Raw genomic sequence first — 22,015 nt, forward strand, 5'->3', positions numbered from 1 at the left:
TACTACAGATTTTTTATTGTTCAGTTTGGGGTTTTGGGTAAAGATGGGTTGAAATACTGCAAACCTTTGTGTAATGCAATCGTCCCACTAGTCTAGTGTGTTTAAAACCAGGGATTTTGAAGTCATCAATACTTTGTGACTTTAAATTTTCAAAATGAAATAAAAATCTTAAATCTTCTTTGCTATTTAGAGAAGCATGTCCAACTTAGGGACCAGGCCCTAGCAGGGGTGTCCTAGCTAGTTCGGGGGGTACAGAGAAGGGAACAATACTTGGGTGGATTCTTTGGATCTGTTCTTCTGCAGTGCAACTATGCTTCTGTAACTGCATGTAATGTACCCTCTTGAAAAACACCCCTTTTCCCTTTCTTCTTCCATAACCATCGCTAATGGAAATGATTACAGGTGAAGCTGACATGCAGTTCTTCAGGTTACTCCTCTTCTCCAATAGCACTCAACTAGACTGCAGGAACATGAAACCCCAACCTTTAGCATCATTTAACCTTCTCCTAAGGTTGGAGTAGAGTACAGAGTGAAAGCCACAAAATAAAAATAAAATGTACTAAAAACTTTAGAAAGCAAGACCAAAAAGAGGTTACATTTTAGGGGGGTGGGGGTGGGGCAGAGAACAGTTGCAGAAAACTGTTAGATGGAAAATGGGTAGGAAAAAAATGGTATAACTGTGCCAGGGCAAGAGGGGACACCAGACGTGGGGCACCCTGAAACTTTCATAAGGGTTATGGTAACTACTAGCAGCTTTTCAAAGGGGCCTACAATAAGGGTGGCACCACCAGAAAGAAATTGGTAACCAATGAGTTAGAGGCTTCCCTCAAAGACTTGCACGTCCAGCTGTAATATTTTTTCCTAGGAACTTTCTGTGGGGTGAGATGGGGAGGGAAATGGGGGAGACAAGAGAATGTACTTCCCCCAATCTCTACACTCCCTTCTTCAGCTAGCCCACTGCAGCCCTGATCAACCCCCAGGCTCGGTGGGAAAAGATGGAGGTAGGAACATCACCGTGGAAGGGGTATAAAGGTGCTCTCCCTTCTTCCATGTGGAAGGGCCCATTATCCACAGGCATAATTGGGCCCAACAGGCATAATTGGGCCCATTTAAAAATCTATGTGCATCTGTGCATACATGCATAAATACACACACATGGTACTGATTGTTATAGGCCACTGGGTACTAAACAAACACCAAAATTCCACAACATTTAAAAACACAATATTACCCATTTTAAAAGAGGAAAACCAGGGTATAATAAACTTTAGTTGTTTCTTGAATTGTTAAGTTTGTTGTGTTAAGATAAGTAATAGGAAAAAAAACTTTGATTATCTATTTCAAAACCAAGTGTAATAAGTTGACTACATATAGAATAAGAATTAACTATTTACTCCCACCCTGTCTTTGAAGATTTCTATAAATTCTTACATCCAATATTACATTTATTTTTATTTCAGTTGGTGAGCAATGATCTCTTTCCAGGTATTTGATGTAGGCAAGACATGAACTTAAAGAAATCATGTATGATAGCACATTATGGGAGCACAACACTAAAGGGAAAAAAAGGATACAGGAGTGAAAAGCTATGGATTAATACCATAGTAATTCTTGAAAATGTGCTTATTACTTTTGGGAATGGAGTTTGTAATGGAATTTCCTGAAATCAGTACATTTTGCCATGGTGTTGTTTTCTAAAGCTCAGAATGAAATTAAAAGGGTTTCCCCTCCAATATTGTTCCTTGAAATAGAGATATTTTTAATGCTGATTTTGTTCACATTGTATGCATTTCATATTTAAGAACATTCAGTAAAATAATTGTCCACCTTCTACACCACAAAGTTCTACACAAACTTGTCAAAATTGAAAACATTTTTTTTTTAAATTAATCCCTGTCCTGTGCATCTTAGACATTTCTAACAGACCTCTCATGATCCTATGTAGGTGCTTACTCCAAAAGAGCAACTTGAAACATAATCTGTCCTTTTGTATAGTGTGACTACCGTGAATGCTCAGTAAATCTAAATAATTTAGACAGTACTGAAAGGCTTTTCTGAAAATTGTTCCTGTCTGCGATTAAGGTTAATAATCTAATTAATATTTACCTATTCATGTAAACAGAGTGCCTAAGCTCCCTTCTTCTCTGAGGCAGTGAAAGAAGCAAATGAGTAAAAAAAAAATATAACAAAAATAAAAACAAACAAAAACAGATGGACAAGCCTTTGTGGTAAACTTATATATTCTGGGAGGTCTGTTGGGGAAGGCAACATGTTCTCTTACCAAATTCAGTAAACTAGGGGCTGTCTGTGATGGGTTTGGTCACAGAAACCCCCTTGAGGCTGTCACTTGATGTGCTGGAATTACCTCTAAGCCAGTTTTCCCTGCCAACTTGGGACTTCAGAACCCTGCCTTGTTGAGCCAGACATGCGAGTCTGCTGCAACACAGACCCAGGTGTGGTCCACGCCCCCAAAGCTGCAGACTTTAACCAAAAACTGCTCAGCAAGTCACCTATCTCCAACACCCAGGCACCCAACTCCCAATGGGACCCAAACCCCAAATAAATCCATTTTACTCTGTATAAAGCTTATACAGGGTAAACTCATAAATTGTCCGCCCTCTATAACCCTGAGAGAGAGATATACACAGCTGTTTGCTCCCCCAGGTATCAATCACTTATTCTGGGTAAATTAATAAACAAAAGTGATTTTATTAAGTATAAAAAGTAGGATTTAAGTGGTTTCAAGTAATAACAGACAGGACAACAAAGTTACCAAGCAAAATAAAACAAAACACGCAAGTCTAAGCCTCATACATTTAAGAAACTGAATACAAGTACATCTGACCCACAGAGATGTTCCAATAAGCTTCATTCATAGGTTAGACTCCTTCTTAGTCTTGGCCCAATCCTTTCCCCTGGTATAGTTCTTCTTAGTTCCAGTTCAGGTGGCAATTAGGGGATTTCTCATGACTGGCAGCCCCCTTTGTTCTGTTCCACCCCCCTTTATAGCTTTGGCACAAGGCAGAGATCTTTTGTCTCTCTGGGTCCCCAGTCCTCCTTCTAAATGGAAAAGCATCAGGTTTAAGATGGATTCCAGTACCAGGTGACATGATTACATGTCACTGTAAGACCCCATTCTCCATTCTTTCAGGGCTGGCCTGAAGGTACCAAGGAAAGTTTTCAGAGTAGCAGACGTGTTAGTCTGTATCCGCAAAAAGAAAAGGAGTACTTGTGGCGCCTTAGAGACTAACAAATTTATTTGAGTATAAGCTTTCATGAGGACAGCTCACTTCATCGGATGCATGTAGTGGAAAATACAGTGGGGAGATTTTATATACACAGAGAACATGAAACAATGGGTGTTACCACACACATTGTAACAAGAATGATCAGGTAAGGTGAGCTATTACCAGCAGGAGAGCGGGGGGGGGGGTGAAATCTAGGCCCAACAAAGAAAATAACAGAACACCACTAGCCATCACCTTCAACCCCCAACTAAAACCTCTCCAACGCATCATCAAGGATCTACAACCTATCCTGAAGGACGACCCATCACTCTCACAGATCTTGGGAGACAGGCCAGTCCTTGCTTACAGACAGTCCCCCAACCTGAAGCAAATACTCACCAGCAACCACACACCAAAACAGTAACCCAGGAACCTATCCTTGCAACAAAGCCCGTTGCCAACTCTGTCCACATAACTATTCAGGGGACACCATCATAGGGCCTAGTCACATCAGCCATACTATCAGAAGCTCGTTCACCTGCACATCTACCAATGTGATATATGTCATCATGTGCCAGCAATGCCCCTCTGTCATGTACATTGGCCAAACTGGACAGTTTCTACGTAAAAGAATAAATGGACACAAATCAGACATCAAGAATTATAACGTTCAAAAACCAGTCAGAGAACACTTCAATCTCTTTGCTCACTCAATTACAGACCTAAAAGTGGCAATTCTTCAACAAAAAAACTTCAGAAACAGACTCCAACGAGAGACTGTTGAATTGGAATTAATTTGCAAACTGGATACAATTAACTTAGGCTTGAATAGAGACTGGGAGTGGATGGGTCATTAAAATAGTAAAACTATTTTCCTATGTTCCCCCCCTTCCCCTGTTCCCCTCACGTTCTTGTCAACTGCTGGAAATGGCCCACTTTGATTATCACTACAAAGGTTTTCTCCCTCCCCCCCACTCTCCTGCTGGTAATAGCTCACCTTACGTGATCACTCTTGTTACACTGTGTATGGTAACACCCATTGTTTCATGTTCCCTGTGTATATAAAATCTCCCCACTGTATTTTCCACCGAATGCATCCGATGAAGTAAGCTGTAGCTCACGAAAGCTTATGCTCAAATAAATTTGTTAGTCTCTAAGATGCCACATGTACGCCTTTTCTTTTTGCAGGAAAGTTTGCAAGTAAACAGAGCCATTCACAACCAATTGTCCTCATTAATGGGAGCCATCAAGATTCCAAGCCACCATTAATGGCCCATACTTTGCATAGCTACACTAGGACTTCAGAGTAATACTTCATATTTCTAGTTTCCCATACAAGAATGATAGATTCATACAAATAGGATGAACACACTCAGGTAGATTATAAGCTTTGTAATAATACCTTACAAGAGACCTTTTGCATAAAGAATATTCCAGTTACATTATATTTACACTCATAAGCATATTTCCATAAACATATGGAGCGCAATGCTTTTGAGGAAGTTGCCAATTCAAAGAAGCAGTGCACACGCTGGCCAACTTCCAGCTGGATGCCCAAACATCACCCCTGAGCTCAAACTTTGGCCTCAGCTCCATTTGCTTTGCATTGGCTCATGAAGTTTCTAAAGTATTTTTGCACCTTGCTGAAGATTTTGTCATGGGAGTTTAACACTGAACTGAAAAATACTATACCATAAGTAACTCACTGAATTTAATTTGCAGTGTTGTTGCTGAAAGTATTGATTTCATTTTTAGTGGGGGAAATCATTTGTTTTTTAGTTATGATGAGTATATAAAATGACAAATATTCTTTCAGTAATTGTATTTAGCAAGTGTCCTTATATTCTGCAACACAATTAACTCAAATTCTTCAGCAAAGCATGTTAATTATTTTAATTTACAGGTAAATATGTTAAAAAGAGGTTAAATGACTTAGGAGCATAAGTCCATTCGCTTTCAGAGGGGGTTGTGTTCCTCAGTTCCTTTAGTGCTTTTGCGAATTCCATCCTTTTTCTGGCAACAAGTAATATTCATCTCTTTTATTAAACAGATTTAAAATGGGTGGCTAAAAATGGTCTGACTTCAGTGCTGCTCAGAATGTTAGAAAATAAAGCCACTTAATTTGGATACCTAAACATGGACTTCAGAACCTAGCTTTAGGCACCCATTTTTGAAAAATCTCATCAACAGCTTAAAATGCAACTGATATGTTTATTTCTTTGCATTGTAGCAGAAGAATGTTGTGTGATATATGCTGTCCTCCAAAAGACCACAACACAGCTCAAGAATGAGGGTATGCCACAACTGCATTAACACAGGTAAAGACTGAGTTAACACACAAGTTTATGCTGCCTCAGCCAGATTTCAGATTCTGTTTCCAACAGAACAATTTTTATCAGATTTTATTACTGGCAACATTGTTTGGTACTAGAACATTTGTGCAGAGACCTAACTTTGGCTGGCACAGGAGTTTCAATAGTTTTCTTACTTTGTGGAAGGAAAACAATCTTTGTAGTATCAAACTATCGGACTTCTTTCACAAACTGGGATCTTGCAATTCAATCTACAGACATATTTGTTCTTTTTCTCATCTATTTCTATGAAACTCTCTTTGAACTTTCTAAACACCTCCAGCAACACTGAAAAGTTATAATTTCCTTCTTTTGTACGCTCAGATTTCTTCAGCAAACTATGGGTGGGTGGAGTATCAATGATTTTGGCAGCAACAAGGATCTTTGGTTAAATTCTCTGCAGAATCGTACGCAATTTGGCAGGGGATTTTCATCCAGGCAGGCCAATTCAATTTCTAGTCTGACATGCTGTCCACCATAATGAAGAATTTTGTTATGACTCTTGCAAAGATGTATAGGTAACTACATGCTGTGCAGTTCCTTTTAAATGAAGAACCACTTATAATCAATGTGCTCCCAATGGCATACAACAACCTTGAAATGGTTACTTGAACTTGTTGCACAGGGATGGTTGCTTTTATGGCAGGGTTGTTTGCTCTCGGATGTTTTATGGGAGATATTACAATCCCAGTACATTTTACCTAGTCAGATCAACATAGTAAACATTAAAACCAGTTTTCACCATACTTGTCATGGTTGATGTTTAATAATGTCATTTTACTAAATATCTTTTTGCTTTTAAAATTTTGAATAATGTTCTGTTCATAGAAATGAAGGATTAATATCCGTGGTACTTAGCTACACAATTTGCCAACCACAATGGCAGCATTTTAGATTTAAAAATGTGCTCAAGGAGTTGTGGTGAAAGATCTGCATAGAAAGCAAAATTGGTAGAGAAAATTGTTATTGTAACAGTAAAGTTACCATTTTAAATGATAGTAACCTTACTACACTATTATGATATATGACATCTCATGTATAGGACCCTATTTTGCCCTAAGGTACCAATATATAAATCTCTGCAATTCCAACTAAAGTCAGTCAGAGCTGTAAGTGCATAAAAGAGGGTAGAATTGGGCACACTACATATTGAGGTTTACATTTAATGCCATAACCAATCATCCACAATACTCATCTAAATCCACCTGAAGTCAATGAGAGTCTTGCAACTGGACTTCCATGAGCTTTGGATCAGGCTCTGTGTGCATGACGTGGGAGAGTAAAGGAAATTGACTTACAGACAGGCAAAAATTGTAAAGTTGAAGAAGGTTTGCAAGCTTCAAATGACATCCTGAAAAGTTTGGGTTTTCAACACTTAGATAAAAGTAATAATAATTATTACAGTAAATAAACAAAACAAAACCTTAATTTACATCTATACAAGAGATTTTAGTAAAATAGCTAATATTTCAGTCACATATAGCTTTTTTTTCCATGTAACAAAGAGCTTGACTTGTGTCTCAACAATTACATACATACTATGGAAGCCTCCAATATCTGGGAATTACTTGGCATCACAATGACTAATTAATTCTCATTGGAAATGTGAGAAATAATTTCAGCTGTACAGCAACATAGTAGTGAAAGAACCATGTCCTAAAAGTAATTATCAGTTGCTTAGCTGTGTCATTCAACAACATATAGTGTATGCTTCTGCAACTATTCCCTGCCAATCTCTAAAATTTAAATAAATAAACAAAACAGGTTTGGGACATTTAAAAAGATAGGCCCAAGGTGATCAGAAAATGTTAGGACCAAATCCTTCAATCCCTGTTTAGGGACTTTCACTTAACTAAGTGGTTGTTTAGACTGCGTAGGGACACTATGATTTGGGCTTTTGGGGTCTGATCAAAAATTCACTGAAATACAAGGAAGGATTCCATTGATTTTAGTGGGCTTTGTATCAGACACTATGTTTGTATGATTGTTAGACCCTGGCCTCTTTTTCACTGGGCAGTAGCAAAGTCACAGATTTTGTATTATGATTTTTTAAAATTTCCATGAAATATCTGTATTTGACAAATTTATAACCAAATAAGAATAATTAAAAATAAAATGTAAATCAAAATAAGGCATGAAGCTGAAACAATCCCTTTGGGGAAGGAGAAGCATTGGGCTATAAACCCAGACTCAAATTTTAAGGAAGACATTGTCCCTATCATAGCCCTGATCAGAACTTGAACACCCTGGAAATATGGAATGTTTTCAACTCAGATCTGAATTTTCAGACCTGAGTCCTATCTGTACCCTAAAATAAAGGACATTCCATTATCTGAAATATACTGTAATGGATTAGAGTACCAAGACTAGTATTCTAACCTGCAAATAATCACTGTGAACCAGATTGGGATAGCCTTATTCATGATAAGCAGCAGCTTACACCACAAGTAGGAAAGTAAGTCTTTGAGAATAAGAGTATCAGAACTTGGCCCCTGAATTGTTTTGTGCAGCTAATTCTTCAGTTAGCTCCTGGCATATTTAGTGGCATTTAAATAAAATCCAAATTGCCTCAATATTTGTTTCCCTGCACTTTTATTCAGCATAAATTGCCTTTAGAAATAGTTCTGCACTAATAAGGGTAACTCATTACAAAAGACAATGTAATAACTTTTTTTCTCCACTTCATAGAGAGTGGTTGCTACAACCGGAACATTACTTTGTTGCATTATTTATGATAAAGCTTGGTATTAGCATTCATTGTATTCAATGAGTTCTATTCAGAAATTTCCACATTTCCTTCATTTTTTTCTACTGCTATCAGAAATGGAAGTGCTCACAAATGTATCTGCATCTATTAAGTGATCAAACAGAATAATTTACTACTATTTACTTATTTGTAGTAAAGCTTTGAGATTTTCTGAACCATTGTGAAGGCCACCTGAGGTATATGCTTCAGAGATTTTAATTTTAAAAATTAAAGAGCACAATATATTAATATAAAATGATTTGTTTCAGAAATTGAATAATACTGCTAAAGGACAAAGATAAAAGACAGTGTTTCTAGTCCATATAAAATTACCCTGATACTATAAGAAACATTAGATCAGAGCTATAGTTAAGATTAATACCAGCATTCTGTATAAAGCTCGACTGTTCAAAGTGCTCTAAAATCTGTATAGACAATTGGATTGTCTTGAAATCTGGTGTGCCTTATGGGGGCGCAGGATGTGGTCAATGATGCAAATTTGGGCCATCTGACCAAGGGGTTTCCAGAATATAGCCTCCAGAAAAGAAAAAAAACACTTTTCTTAAAGTTGACATTCTGGCAACGTATTTTTGTGGACAGATAGAGATCTATAGGGCTGAGTTAATTGCATCAGGGTCTCCAATGCTCAGGGGTTACCACAATAGAGTGCATGTCACCTGTTAGCCTTTAGGGGATATCAAATAAAAACATTATTTGAAAGAGTTTGCATCTTCAGTTAGGCCTTCTGCCCAGATTAAGGTCTACCCTACCACTTAAATCGATCTAATTTACATAGCTCAGGAGCGTGGAACCCCCTTCCCCTGCAACGCAAGTTTCGCTCTGCCCCCACACTGGCGCTATGTCAACTGCCCATATAGCTTCTGCTTCTCGCTAACGTGGAGTAATTATGCCAACAGGAAAGTGCTCTCCCTTTGGCATACTGCGTCTTCACCAGATGCACTGCAGCTGCACGGATGTGGTGCTGTAGTGTAGACTTGCTCTAACACTCACTTTGCCTAATACATTACACAGCAACTGTGCAGAGACAGAGCACAAGAGTGTTTAAAGGTGCCCTAGAGTCACAGAACCTGTGTAGCTCCAAGGGATTGTTCCAGCCAATGAATCTGAGCACCACACAGACATTCAAATCCAATCCAAGTCAGAAATCTGAAATAAAAAGAGAAGCTATTTTTTCTCCAATCTGCCTTTGTCAAAGGAGCTTTTAACAATGGAGAAATGCAATCTGAGTGCAGCAGAATACTCAGAAGGCGCCAAAACTATTTTTTAAAAGAAAATAAGTGACACATGCAAATGTTAACTGGGAGGGGCTGGGGATTAGGAGTGGTAGAGTCGGTGGAAATAGGATGAGAAAGGTGTAGGTGTGAGGAGAGATTAAGAGGATGGGTGGGAGACAGGAGAAGAGGGGTGGGACACCAGGGGAAACATGGGAGTGAGTGACAGGACTGAAGGAAAATGGAGGCGGTGGCACCTCAGCACCACATTCCCCTCCCGTGAGTGTGTCACAAGCTGGGGGGCCCATCAATGGGGGTCTGACATCCCCTTCTCCCCTCATGTGTATTGGGATCGGGGAGGGGCAGGGGGCAGGAAGGGGCATACAGTCAACATGGATTCACCAAGGGTAAGTCATGCCTGACCAACCTGATTGCCTTCTGTGATGAGATAACTGGCTCTGTGGATATGGGGAAGCAGTGCACGTGATATACCTTGAATTTAGCAAAGCTTTTGATATGATCTCCTACAGTATTCTTGCCAGCAAGTTAAAAAAAAGTATGGATTGGATGAATGCATTAGAAGGTGGATAGAAAGCTGGCTAGATTTTTGGGTTCAACGGGTAGTGATCAATGGCTTGATGTCTAGTTCGCAGCTGGTATCAAGCAGAGTGCCCCAGGGGTTGGTCCTGGAGCTGGTTTTATTCAACATCTTCATTAATGATCTGGATGATGGGATGGATTGTACCCTCAGCATATGTGCGGATGACACTACTGGGGGTAGAGGTAGACATGCTGGAGGATAGGGATAGAGTCCAGAGTGTCCTAGACAAATTGAAGATTGGGCCAAAAGAAATTTGATGTGGTTCAACAAGGACAAGTGCAGAGTACTGCACTTCGGATGAAAGAATCCCATGCACTGCTACAGGCTGGGGACCGACTGGCTAAGCGGCAGTTCTGCAGAAAAGGACTTGTGGATTACAGTGGATGAGAAGCTGGATATGAGTTGGCAAACAAGAAGGCAAACAGCCTATTAGTCTGCATTAGTAGAAGCACTGCCAGCAGATCAAGGGAAGTGGTTATTCCCCTTTATTTGGCACTGGTGAGACCACATCTGGAATACTGCGTCCAGTTTGGGGTACCCCAATACAGAATGGATGTGAACAAATTGGAGAGAGTCCAGTGGAGGGCAACAAAAATTAGGGGGCTGGGCGCATGATTTATGAAGAGAGACTGAGAGAACTGGGCTTATTTAGTCTGCAGAAGAGAAGAATGAGGGGGGGATTTGAAAACAGCCTTCAACCACCTGAAGGGGGTTCCAAAGAGGATGGAGCTTGGTTTTTCTCAGTGGTGGCAGGTGACAAACCTCTTCCATCACTGTAGGCTGCATCTACACTACAGGGTTATGCTGGCATAAGTATGGCACTGTAGGTATGCGACTATAGTCCCCATAGTGTACCTACTCCCCTGACAGAAAAAACTCACTTGTGAAATTTAACAACCCCTTCACACTTACTCACAGGATACCATGTAAACCTATACTTTCCCTTACCCATCACTAAACCCCACAGTCTTCTCTCATATCCCAGCTCACTACTGATAATTCCTGTAGCAAGATCCCCACACCCTCTGGTGCCCTGCTACTGTGACAACCTATACAATCTTTCAATAGCTCCTTGAAGTATACATGTTCCCCTTTCCTTTACTCACACACATGGGGTAGGTACAAACCTTATCTCCTCATATCACAGTCATAGCTCTATGACACTCAAACTAATCCACATCTCTCAGCTAACAAATATACCTCTACCAACCTGCCCCACCTACTGCCTCCACCATTCAAAGTATTTAATGCTGCTAAAACTCACACAGTGAATGCAGGGCAGTGCATGCAGATAATTCCCCGTTGCTGTTGCAGCTCCAGGAAAGCAGAGTTAAGGCTAACTGGGTGTTTACCTTAATGCTGTATTTTCTGAAGTTTGAGTTTTGCTGAATTTGACATGCTGGAAGGGCACAAGCTAGCACTGGGAAACCTTAACTCTGCACTAATGAACTTTTTTGCCATTTAATTATACAGTCAGCAAATCCTTGAAAAATAAAAGACTTCGTTTGTGAATAATTTTTAATTTACAGAACCTAAAACTCTGAATATTCTTGATTCCTCTACTTGTTGACTAGCTCCATCATCTTATGTTTCAGCCACTCCTCAGACAAAATACATGCATTATTTGTCCATTATTAAAAGAGGTATTCATAAATATAAATCCCTTTGACTTTACTTTTATTTGGTGTGTTGTGTGTGTGAATGTGTGCGCTTACATTATATATATTATATTTTACCCCCAAGACAGGCTATCCATATCCTAAACTTCAGAAGCATGTGATAACTAGAGTCAGTCTGAATTTTTCCAGCGGACTTCATTTCGGTCAACAAATGCTCATTCTTTGAACTCAAAACATTTGCAGGAATCTCTTGATTTTAACAAAGCTTTTGTGGAATCCAGACAGGTTCCTGCCTCCCTTGCACCTCAGCAGTCTGTCTAGAGGAAACTGAGAACCTTGCAGACCTGGGGGTCTTGCCTCCAGATGGAGATCTCAAGGCTTCTAGTCTCCCTACTCCTCAGGGCCTTTGTGGCCCTGAAAGCTGTAGGAGTCCAAGCTTGAGCCAAGTGTTTCCTAGTTTCTAAGCTTCCCATTCTGTGGCAGATAATTCAAATGGAAATGTTCCAATTTTTCAGAACCAAAATTTCCATTCCACAGAAATTTCTCATTACAAAAACAAAAACAAACAACAACAAAAAGCAAAAACCTGAACAAAAACTTATTCTGATATGTTAGAATTTCCTATGGAACAGAAATTCCAAGTTTGAGCAGCTATAATGAGAGTCAATATTCAACCTTTTCCAACCTACACACCAGACAATGAAAAATTCCTTTTTGACCTAAAAAGGTGGTCAGGTAGAATCAGAAGGGTAGGGAAAATTTTATCTATGTTACATACTCCATATCCCTGCTTTAAATATATCTTTATCGTTTTAGTTTTAATGATCCCTGTTTATGAGTGTTGCCCTGAGAAACTGTTCCAAAGTCTAACAAGATCTGATTAGGAATTCTTTTCCTAATATTCAGCTTAATTTTTTCCTTTTTACCCCAACTATTATTGGAAATAATTAGTTTTGCTCCTTTGTGATTGTGCCATTCAAATATCAGGCCTGGAAATATAACCTGTAGCCCCCCAAAAACTCATGATATATGTAAAACACTGGCATATGTATGTTAAGGGTAAAAGAACAAAAGCCTCAAAATATAAAAACCCCACAAATGCCAAGGCCCTACTGAAGCCAATAGGACAACTCAGATCCTTACATTTACAAACATGTTGAATTATCTTGATTAACTGGGGCCCAAGTCACTAGATTTAAAAGGTAATTGTTACTATAAAAAGTGGTTTTCAACCTGGGGTCTACAGACCCCTGAGGGTCCACAGACACGTCTAAGTTTTCACTCTATAGCTGACCTATCAGTTCTCATCCTCCAAGGAAACCTGCACCACACTTTCAAAAGATGAGCCTGGGAGCTTAAATTCCTAATTTTGCTAGACATTAAAAATCATGGATTGAATAGAGACACTGGACTTATTACATACATATACTTATATAACCCACTAGAAACCCTTCCCACAGCTGTTTTTCCCTCCCCTTTCCTTTCCTCTCTGTGACGGGAGGGATGTTGAAATGTGTGGTAAGTACTTATGCTAAATATTCTGTTCCATCTTGTATTTAGCAGTGACACTTTAAGTTTTCCAGACCTGAAGAAGAGCTCTGTATAAGCTCAAATTCTTGTCTCTCTCACCAACAAAAATTTGTCTTCTAAAAGATAGAAAAGATAGTGTCTTCCCTCACCCACTTTACCTATCTGACCCATAACACAAGTAGTAAGACTTCTTCACTGTGTTACTGTACCCAAAATGGATTGCACAAGCAGAATTGCACATTCAAAATCAGAGGATGCTTTTTTGAAAATCTGCCCCAGAAATAGTTTAAATGGATCAAAGTTTATTTAAATGAGTTATCCAATCCCTAACAATCGTATTCAGTATCCTGTTTAAGTGTCCAGATTCTCACTGACTACAACCAAGAGTGTAACAATGTATGTAACAATACATAAAGTATGTGATGTAGACTATTTAATACTATGCCTATCTTCATTTTCTTAATCTTTCATGATAAAAAAACAATATACAGAGATATCATGTGTCATACACTATCTTCCTGGTGGACCCTGCATATATCAACAAGGGGACTAATAACTTTTATTGTTTTCACAAAAGGTTTAATATGCACACATAATTTAAGTTGAACAATAATTTATCCACTGGCCTTTCCTAAGAATTTTTAAAACCACACAGAATAATTCATATGAATCATTTATAAATGATGATCATCATGCTTGCACATTTCAAAGAGCAGGAATATGATATTTCTGGATAAACTCAATTATTTCCCTTTTAAAAGGGTGAAGTTTGGCTCTCATGTATGAAAAGGACAAATAGCAACTAATAGCCAGCACCTGAGCTAGTGCATGCAGTAGTTGTGCAGGTTTCTCCACGTACTCTGTCACTGAATCTCAAGACTGACCTTCAACACTCCAAGACTTCACTGCTGATTATGCCAGAATGTGACAAATTATGAAATGGCTTACCTTTGCACTGCACACAGCAACTAGGAAGAAGACACCAAATTAATTTCCACTTGTGATCTGAGTGAGAATTAACACCCAAACACACCTTACACTCCCAGACTGCTCTGCTCTCACTTATATAAAAGTAAATTATATGCCCCTTAAAATCAATGCAGTTATATCAGTTGGAAAACAGAAAGAGGTGAATCCGCCTTTTCATTTCCGAACAGAAAATCTAAGGTGGCTGTGAAGCAATGCTTCCATTATCCATCACCTCCCATTTGTTTTCCAATAGCTTCCCAATTTTAAATATGGACTTCTCTAACGTTTTGTAGTGGTAAGCAGAAAAGAAAACTTTTAATTAATTATAAATAATGTTCCCCCTTTTGACTCAAGCAGCTAGCCAAAAAATTGGGGTCATGGAACAGAGACAGGGAGAGCAGCAGTGTCTGGAGAGGCAACAATACCATATAGCAGTAAACTTTTGTTCCCAGACACCTTGGACAGCAGGTAATGAGGGATGGTTGTCAAAGAACAAGGACCACCCACAAGTTACACTGAAAATTCACCTTGTTTTACGAATCCTCTATAGAGTACCCTTCAACATATTTGTTGAACAAGTACAGCAGGGGTATATCAGCATGAAATGAATACCTGTATCTGTTAGGCTTGTGGCAATCAGAATATAGAAAAGGGATGTGGCTTGACCAATTTTACAGATTACAACTTGATCTTGAACACAGTAGCTTTTCACTAGTGCATCCGTACATTCGTTTGTTGGCAGAAAACCCGATTTTCTACAAATGCCCCTTTATCAGAATCATTGTCTTGAGAAAACTGGACACAAATGCATCTCCTATTGATTTCTGTTTCAGGATGTTTCCCTACATCATAATGATCAAGTTGTGCTCACTGTTAAAGAGCTGCATCATGGCACTTCAAATTAGGACATTTTATTTTTAAAAAGTGAGACAGAAAGAGAAAACTGTGAGAAGAGTAGAAAAAAATCTTGTACTTACCAAATGCTCTGTAGAATTCTTCTAGAAGTAGGTGCTTGTCACTGTTATAATCATCATATTTCAGCAGATCGAACAGAGAGCAGTCAGACAGATCCTTGCCAAGCTCATCCTGTTTTATTACCTGACGAGAAAATTATAACCATGAAATTACATTTGAACTCTTAGAGTTTTGCGGTATAATTAATTGATCTATTAAATGATTATTAGAAACATTTTAAGGCTGCTTGGGGCAATGAACTGAAACTGTGTAAAGTTGGGGATTTCCACTTGCTTTATAATTATTTATTACAGTTTAGAAAGTTAATACCTTTAAGTCAGTGCCAATGAGTTTACACCAAAGTTTGTGAAATATGAGGAATATATATTATGTATGGCACAGTATGTAATAACATTGCATAGATATTCTGGTTTGCAAGTAAGATTTCACTGTATTGAAATTCTTTACAATGACATTGACCAAAAAAAAAAAATGAGATGCATGAACAAGGACATTGTTCTCCTTATAACATGGATTAATAGTAAATCTCTCCCTCCTATTACCCTCCCTTCCCCGCATCCCAAATCAGAACTTTTTTTATTTTCGTTAGGTTCCAATTCTTATTACACCAGCAATTACATCAACTTCTTATACACGTCTGACAAGCCTATTATATTTCCTAAGAAACTGTTATAAAAGACCTGAAAAGATATCTCAGTGTCTCCACGACGGGGGCATCCATTTTGTAAGTGGATTATAATTAGTGGTTATTAGATTTTAGCACTAATGAACCTCTGCTGAAGGAATGTTCTAATTTGTACATCATTTCTATTCAGTCTCTAGACTTTGCAAGGACAAATGTAGATTACAACAAAAATTGCCAGATGCTAGTCTGCAAATCCCATTGATGCACCTAATACCTTAAAAGTGCCATGAGATCTTTCATAACAAAAAATGCTCAAGGCCTGTGTTTTACAGCACAGCTTAAAGAGAAAACTTAATTATGCATCCATAAGAATCAAAGAAAACATAGTCAACTGTTTCAGAGTAGCAGCCGTGTTAGTCTGTATTCGCAAAAAGAAAAGGAGTACTTGTGGCACCTTAGAGACTAACAAATTTATTAGAGCATAAGCTTTCGTGAGCTATGTTGTAATGCTGCAAGAAGCTCAAACTTCTGCAATGAAGACAGCTCAATTCAATATAAAACATACACTTTCTCCCTCTTAAATAAATATAAACAAATAAATGATAAAAACCTATACTTCAACTGAAGACATATTACAGTTTACACTATTAATTTTGAATGCTATGTTTTCCCATAACCAAATATAGAGGATCCAGACTGTTTCACAAATATGTAATTGGGATATTCCAATTGCTCCACCCAAGAGACAACAAGAGCAGAAAGGAGCAATGCTGACAACTGAAATCACAGCTCTCCTTAGGGCAAATGAAAAAATTTCCAAACATGCAAATACCATAAAACAAAAGGACCAATAAGCCTACAGATAGGAAGTGAAAACTTATTTTTCCCTAAAAGATGGGATGGCTCTCCTATAGAGCTGTACAAAAGTCTTTAAAAATGTATAATGACCTCATTAATAATTTATAAATGATAATTTATAGACACACAAACACAAAAACCATAAAAACACCATGCAAATACTTTAGTTATTAAATAAGATGTTACCTGAAGAAAATTAGTACTATTATGCATTATTTATCTAGCTTGTTTATTATGATTAATGCCACCAGAATGCAGAAAAAGATGCTGTATGGAATCTATGCAATGATGTCTTTAACCACTCAAACATCTCCTTAGCTGGGTGATAAAAGACAGCCAAAGACAATTAAATATACATACCTTACGTTCCAAGTTAGTTACTGTGCTTATAGCATTTAGAAATCTCACTGTTATAGAAGTCTTACAAGTTTCAGCTAATTAACTTCTAAATTTGAGATGCTTGTGGATGTTAAAATTCACAGTTGGCTCATGAAAACAGAACTTTGTGAACACAGAATCCCTCAGAGCAACAGAGCCTGCACTATCGAGGCCAGGCCAGGGCTACAAGGGCAAAAACACACTGTCCACATAATAGCTACTCTGGGCCAGGCATCTGAACTGACAGCAGGAAGCCTGTCTCTCCTATGCTCCTAATTATTGCTGGGCCCCACTTGAGTCAAATGCAATGGGGACAAGAGCTGGGGTTGAGTGTGTGTATGTATGGTGAAATCTATTGGAATGAGGTCCCGGGGAAGGGGAGACCAGAACTGGATGGGGGGGGGATGAGGGGGAAGCAAAGAAAATGAAACTGGAACTGGGAGTTGGAAAGAAGGGGGAATGGGACTAGAAGCCAGATTGAAAATGGAATAGGGGGACTGGGAGTCAGTGAGTGAGTGTGAGACTGAGATTGGGTGAAGGGCAGGGGCAAACGAAATCTGGGAAAGGATACTGGTACCGTAAATCAGTGCAATAGGGAGTGGAGGTGGGAAAAGAAAGAAAGAGCCATGGCAGTGCAAGAGGAGGGACGAGAAATCAGGAGGCAGGCAGAGGGTGGGAGGAAACTAAGAATGGCTTGATAAAGAGACTGGGATTAAAAACATCAGGAGTGGAGACTGGCACTGGTAATGTGAGAAGAATGGAACTAGAATGAGGAGCAATGCGTAACAAAGAGACAATACTGGGCCAGGTCAAAAGAGACAGAGAAGCTTGGTCATAAGCTTGGGGGGAAATGGGTGGAGTCTGCTGTCAGTAAATATCTGTGAAACTCGCTGGCAAAGTATCCCACCTCCTTTTAGCACTAACTCTTATAAGTTAACAACCTACTACTATTAGGCACTCAAATGGCAGAGGTCTGTACATTGGGTCTAAAGGTCCCAAATCCTGCTGATGAGCCACATGGGTACCAATATGCTGTCATATGATACAACTTCTATTCTTTATGTTGGCTTTTTTTAAAAAAAAATCTAGGAAACTACACATACACACTTTTAAAGAACATTATTAAGTTTGCAAAGTTAAGCATTCAAAGAATTAGGAAATGCCAGGATTACAGGTGCCTATGCAACCTAAATTCAGTCCCCTAGTGCCTATGCATTTTAACACGTACTTTAATTACATGATCATATGCCTGCTGAGCAATCACAGTTGGTACACAGGGTGTACCCTGGACCTGGTCTAAAGAGTAGAGAAAGCCATGACATTCCATCCAGAATAGGTGAAGGCAAGATGTCTAATACCTGAGGGGGATGCAGAGAGATCAAAGGTGCAGCTAGTCCTGTGGCATACTGTATATTTAAATTGTGCTTGTCCTGTATCTAGTACAAACATTCCAAATCTAAATAGGAGTCATGTTTACATTGATGTACTTCATGAGAAATCAGACACTATGCCTCCACTTGTGCTTGCAGTGTACAATTTTTGGCAATACATTAAAAAGGTGTATTCCTCATCTGAGTTTAGGGTTTTTTCTATAGCTTCAATGCCTCACCCTTGGAAATAGCAGTCAACCTCATAAGTCAATTTACAAATACAAAACAAGTCTCCCACCACCATAACTGGAATGTATTCAAACTGAGACAATATCAAAATATGAAAGAATAATTATGAGTTTTAAAAAATATCCCACTAAATGTTTTCATTTGTCATATTTTAAACAAAAAAAACAAGAAAAGAAAGAAAATAAAATATATGTCTTGACATCTGATACTCTAAACAGTAGATCATGAATAAGAGTGTGAAGCAGACCTCCTTCTTCATCATTATTCTATCTGACATGCTTAACCTGCTTTTGGATCAAGTCATTTTAGGAGATTTTCCCCCTTTTTCATCAGTAGACATTCTTTTGGACGGCCCCCAAGCATAACAAATAAATACAGTAGCAAAACAAAATATAGCATCTAGGGACTTAATCAAGTATAAAATTGTTTCATCTTTTTGTTATAGTGCTGCAAAAAATGCACTTCAATATGTCTAGTTGAATTTGATGAAGCATATTAAAAGCCCAAATACCTTTCAGTGATCACTTATGGCAAAAAAAAAGGTGGTTTACTGTTTGTAAAAGGTCAATCCCATCATATGGGAATGACTGCATACTTCACCGGAAAAGCACAATTTTATTCCAATGTCTCCCCATAATACTCTCTCTCTCTCTTTCTCTCACACCCACACCCACAGCAGTATAAAGTAACTTAAGTAACAAAGAGATCTGTAATAACAAGAAAACAGGCAGAGTTTATAAAGAGGCATTAAATAATAGTTTGTTTTATGTGTGTGCGAGAGAACAGATAGCTAGAAAGTGAGTTTGCCAGATGCAATTTATAGCTAAGAATACAATTCTATCACGGAGGTCATGGATTCTGTGATTTTCTGGAATCTCCATGACCACTTCTGCAGCAGCAGGGTTGAAGCAGCTGTCAGTCCCAGGGCTGCTAGGGCAGTGGCTGGGGTTGGATCAGCCCCGCCAGGGCTGGAGCAGCAGTGGTCATCCCCTCTGGCAGGAGCAGTGTCGGTGCTGGAACAGCTGGCCAGAGCAGCAGCTGGGGTTGGATAATCCCCTGCAGCAGGAGCAGCAGCAGAGCTGGAGAAGCTGCTGGAGGTCAGCCCCTGGCAGCGCTCTGACTATTATTCCTGTCCTCCACCAGGGTATTTTTAGTAAAAGTCAGGGACAGGTAGCGGGTTTCCGTAAATTTTTGTTTAGTGCCCACAACCTGTCCCTAACTTTTACCAAAAATATCTGTAACAGAATCTTAACCTTATTCATAGCTAACCACCAGCAGGGCCAATGTATTATCTTCTTTTATTCTAGTTAACCTGAAGTCTGATCCTGCAAGGTACCAAATGCCTTCAATCTTGACTAAATTTTCCTATTGTTACAAATTGTTTAGATATTTTGAATTACTGTTATTCCTGGGGGGGGGGGAGATGACATCTTAATCAGTATGGTCTAGATTGTGCAAACTTTACCCATACTGGGTTAGCACTTACCCACTTGAGTAGTCCCATTCGTGACCATTAAAATAGTTGCATAAGTAAGTGTTCACTAACATGAGTAAAGACTCCACAATTTGTCATGTATTTACACTGGATAACTGAGGTAAATATATTCTTGAGCTGTAATGCTGTATTAAATTATAGTAAATCACATAATCATTTGTTAATAACAAATCACATAAGGATTATGGTTGTTCAAATGAAAGAGAAAATGATTAATTATTGGTCAACTTTAGATACTGTAATGATACATTAAATAAATTAACTTTTTGGAAAGATCTCACTCTTGGAAATATCAGTTTTAACAATTCATAAAGGAGACAGCTTTACCACTGCAAATGCCATAATCCCTTTGCTGGGAAAGGTATTTGTATCTCACATATTGTGGGAAGAAATTTCATGATTGGTGAACCAAAATACTCCAATTAGGAACCAAATCCTGCTGTCCTTATTTCAATGAAGTCTCCAACTGATTCATCTGAGTTGTTCACTAGTAAGGAATTACTATATATAGCACTTTACATACTCTGAGATAAAGGGGTTTTAGATAACGCAGCAAAACTTTCTGGTTGCTACAATATTTCAGTGCTTCAAATTGGAATATCTGTGGAAATAGCATTCACTGAAACACTGAAATGTGTAGCTAATAAAGTATTGAAATGGACAAAATCACTCCAGTATTCTTTTAGTGGCTTATATTAAATTAAAATTCTCACACTTCTCCAATATTTCAGATTGTTAAAAGGCAGCAGATTTTTATATTGGTGATTGGTAACTGCATTGTGAAATTGCAGTATTGCCAGTCCCCAAGGGTTCAAAAATCAGGAATCCAGTGCCTCACCCCTAAATCATGAGATTGTCTTAAAAATAATTCATGTTGGGTTCTTTTCATTTGCCTTCTGCTTTTTGAGCGTACAGGGTGAACTCAAGTCATATTTTCAAACTTTTCTTCCAAGCATGAGGACTGGAAACTTTGTTTTTTAAATGGATGTTGAGATTATCATATATTTCAATTACTTCCGAAGTTTATTTCCTATAGAAGGGCTTAAATAAAACCCCCAAATATTACAATAATTACAACAAAGTCATGCGATTTTGCAACCATGAATTTGGCAGGTGGGAGGGTCTTGCAGCTGGGGCTTTTGGCACCCAGGAAGGACATTATGTATTTGCATCAAGGAGACTGATGAAATTTTTGGCAGTAGTAAAGATATGCCTCTGCTCTCCTCTTCCCTACTGAAGAACAAGATTAGAGATGATAATTTCTAGAGCTTTAATACCTCAGTCATTAGCCCAACTGTTGACAGCAACTTTTGTCCACCATTCTTATCCACCCTTGCTGGGATTATGTATAATGGATGTTTCCATTAACTAACTGTAGTAAAGTTAATATTTAAATCTTCATGAAAGATCTTACAGCTACTGTGTGAATCGGTTTGCACACTTAGGAAAACAATCCTCCATTCATTTCCACTCTGTTCACATTATAAAGATTCTCTTTACACACCAAGGTTAAAAGATGGCAGATTCTGTGACAAATTCCATGGTATCTGAAATGTGGAATAGTTCCTGAGTACTTATATATAGTTTGAACAAGATTCCCAAACCACAGTGCAGTATACTAATTTTCTAGGCACACATTATTTTCTATTGGTTCTAAGCAGTGCTTTATTTATTTTATTTTATTTTATTTTTATTTGAGAAAATGTAGAGTTTAAGAAAGAATTGGGGAGAGGAGGAGCAGAGGCCAATTCAAAAATTCTTTGATTTAGGCATGAGGAAATTTACCCATA

The 22,015-nt window shown here is 38.5% G+C and overlaps 1 protein-coding gene across 2 annotated transcripts in view; it reads right to left on the bottom strand.

The window, feature by feature from the left end:
• FSTL5 (follistatin like 5) overlaps window positions 1-22,015 on the bottom strand; it is a 560,774-nt gene that overhangs the window by 225,366 nt on the left and 313,393 nt on the right. For both annotated transcript variants that reach the window (XM_038400977.2, XM_038400978.2), the window contains exon 6: window positions 15,253-15,373. In XM_038400977.2, coding sequence (XP_038256905.1) covers window positions 15,253-15,373 — 121 coding nt within the window. The remainder of the gene's footprint in view (window positions 1-15,252; window positions 15,374-22,015) is intronic.

This window comes from Dermochelys coriacea, chromosome 4, assembly GCF_009764565.3.
Source record: "Dermochelys coriacea isolate rDerCor1 chromosome 4, rDerCor1.pri.v4, whole genome shotgun sequence".
In the NCBI taxonomy this organism is placed as follows: Eukaryota; Metazoa; Chordata; order Testudines; family Dermochelyidae; genus Dermochelys; species Dermochelys coriacea.